The 1899-nt window shown below is 37.5% G+C and overlaps 1 protein-coding gene across 3 annotated transcripts in view; it reads right to left on the reverse strand.

Moving 5' to 3' along the window:
* Positions 1-1899, reverse strand: part of LOC125040694 — a gene marked incomplete at its 5' end in the record, with an annotated part of 16299 nt that extends 14400 nt beyond the window's left edge. For all 3 annotated transcript variants that reach the window (XM_047635381.1, XM_047635382.1, XM_047635384.1), the window contains 2 exon segments: positions 300-418; positions 1879-1899. In XM_047635381.1, coding sequence (XP_047491337.1) covers positions 300-418; positions 1879-1899 — 140 coding nt within the window.

The raw sequence follows: 1899 nt of genomic DNA on the forward strand, positions 1-1899 counted from the left end.
GTGCAGATGGTGCTCAGCTTTTATTCGCAGATACTATAGAAAATGTCTTCATCACGGTTTGGTGCTAAATGCAAAGAAGACTCGGTAAATGTTTATTGGCATTATTCAATACTCTCTCCCTCTCTCTCTCTCTCTCTCTCTCTCTCTCTCTCTCTCTCTCTCTCTCTCTCTGTGTGTGTGTGTGTGTGTGTGTGTGTGTGTGTGTGTGTGTGTGTGTGTGTGTGCATGAATGCAAGTGCGTTTTTGCACATGCAGTTACCTCCCCCCCCCCCCCCTTCCCTCAGTTCTCTCCCTCATACCTGAATCCGTTCCTTGACCTTATACTTCGCAATGCTAGAGTGATCCGGACTGAAGCCAGGTATGGCGCAACCGGGTGTGTTCAGGACGTAGGCAGCCGCTGGAATCGTATCTCTCCGTTCTAGTGAGAAGAGGACAATATATAAGAGAGAGAGAATAAAAAGGGGAAAAAAGGATATTGTGAATGAAGATGATTTTAAAGATCTGAAAATTGTATTCAAGATAGTGGTTATCATGTGTTATAGATCAAATCCAGTGAATGGAAATGAAAAAAAGGAACTATATAGAAGATAGTGGTTATCATGAATAAAGTGAATGGAAATGAAAAAAAAAAAAAAAAACGAAAAGGAAACACAGAAGATACTCGTCATTATATGTTATCGACACATGCTACTTGCCTGCTCATGTGTCCTACAATTTTTTGTTGTAGTGTGTTATCATCATCATCATCACCTTTATTTTATTGCCGTCTTTGGTAGATCAAGGAAAATACCAACGCGTTGATTTTTTTCCAACGCTTGGGAGAGCCGTTCAGATTTTCGGCAAAGTGTCGTGCAATGTTACGTCATCGCTTAAACTCCGCCCCTTTAGCTCGAAAACAAGCCTGGAAGTCGTTACTAAAGGCCCATCTCCTTTCTATTGTGCTTATTTTTTTCACCAGAGAAACCCAGCCGTGCTTATATTTCACTACGGAAAGGTGTTAATTATATGTCTAGATATTTCTGTATCAAGGATGAAATAAATCAATCGTGGACACCGATATTATTTCCGTTGTTGATAAACACTGGAAAGATCTGGTAACATTTCCTCTCAAACACAAGATTTCTCAATTGTTTTCAATAACGTGTCTGAATAAAGTTTCAACATGTAATATGGCTTTGATAGCAATGAATATTATAAAATGTAAGATAAATTTTGTAAAGGGACTGGAGTTAATTAAACATACTCATATAAAGCCCATGAAATTACAGTGAATCTGGACAAGTTTTGAGCAGTCATTTGTGCTGTGATGTTACTGTTGATACTTGAGTGCACTGTGTGGAATGAGCTGTTCGATAGTTTTTCCCTAACTCGCCCTATGCCTGGCAGTGCATTCACCAGCCAATCAACATCTATGAGGATTAATGACGTCATCGGCCAAAGTCACTGCACGTTGGGAGTTTTTAGTCTACCAAAGACGGCTACATGTAAGAGGATAATATGATATAGTATATCTTCGCTCGTGGATATCCGGTCCACTTTCGACAACGTTATCAGTGAAAATAATTACAAAATATTAAAATAACATCAGAAATTAGAAATAAAAACAAAAATGAGGAATAGAAAAAAAAAAGATTAACACAAAATCTAAGAAACAATTGAATATATATAAAAAAAAACCCGCAGAATGTATAAAATTTTCCTGTCAAAAAAAAAAAAAAAAAAAAAAAAAAAAAAAACACCCAAAAAAAAAACACGCAAATAATACGAAAAGAAAAACAATAACAGCCACAACAACAACAAAAATCACCCTCCCCCCCCCCCATATAAAAGGAAAGAAAAGAAACAAAACAAAAATTCTAACCGTCCCAACGACCTTACCTGCACAAGCGTCACCACAGG

Source organism: Penaeus chinensis, chromosome 29 (genome assembly GCF_019202785.1).
Source record: "Penaeus chinensis breed Huanghai No. 1 chromosome 29, ASM1920278v2, whole genome shotgun sequence".
NCBI lineage: Eukaryota > Metazoa > Arthropoda > Malacostraca > Decapoda > Penaeidae > Penaeus > Penaeus chinensis.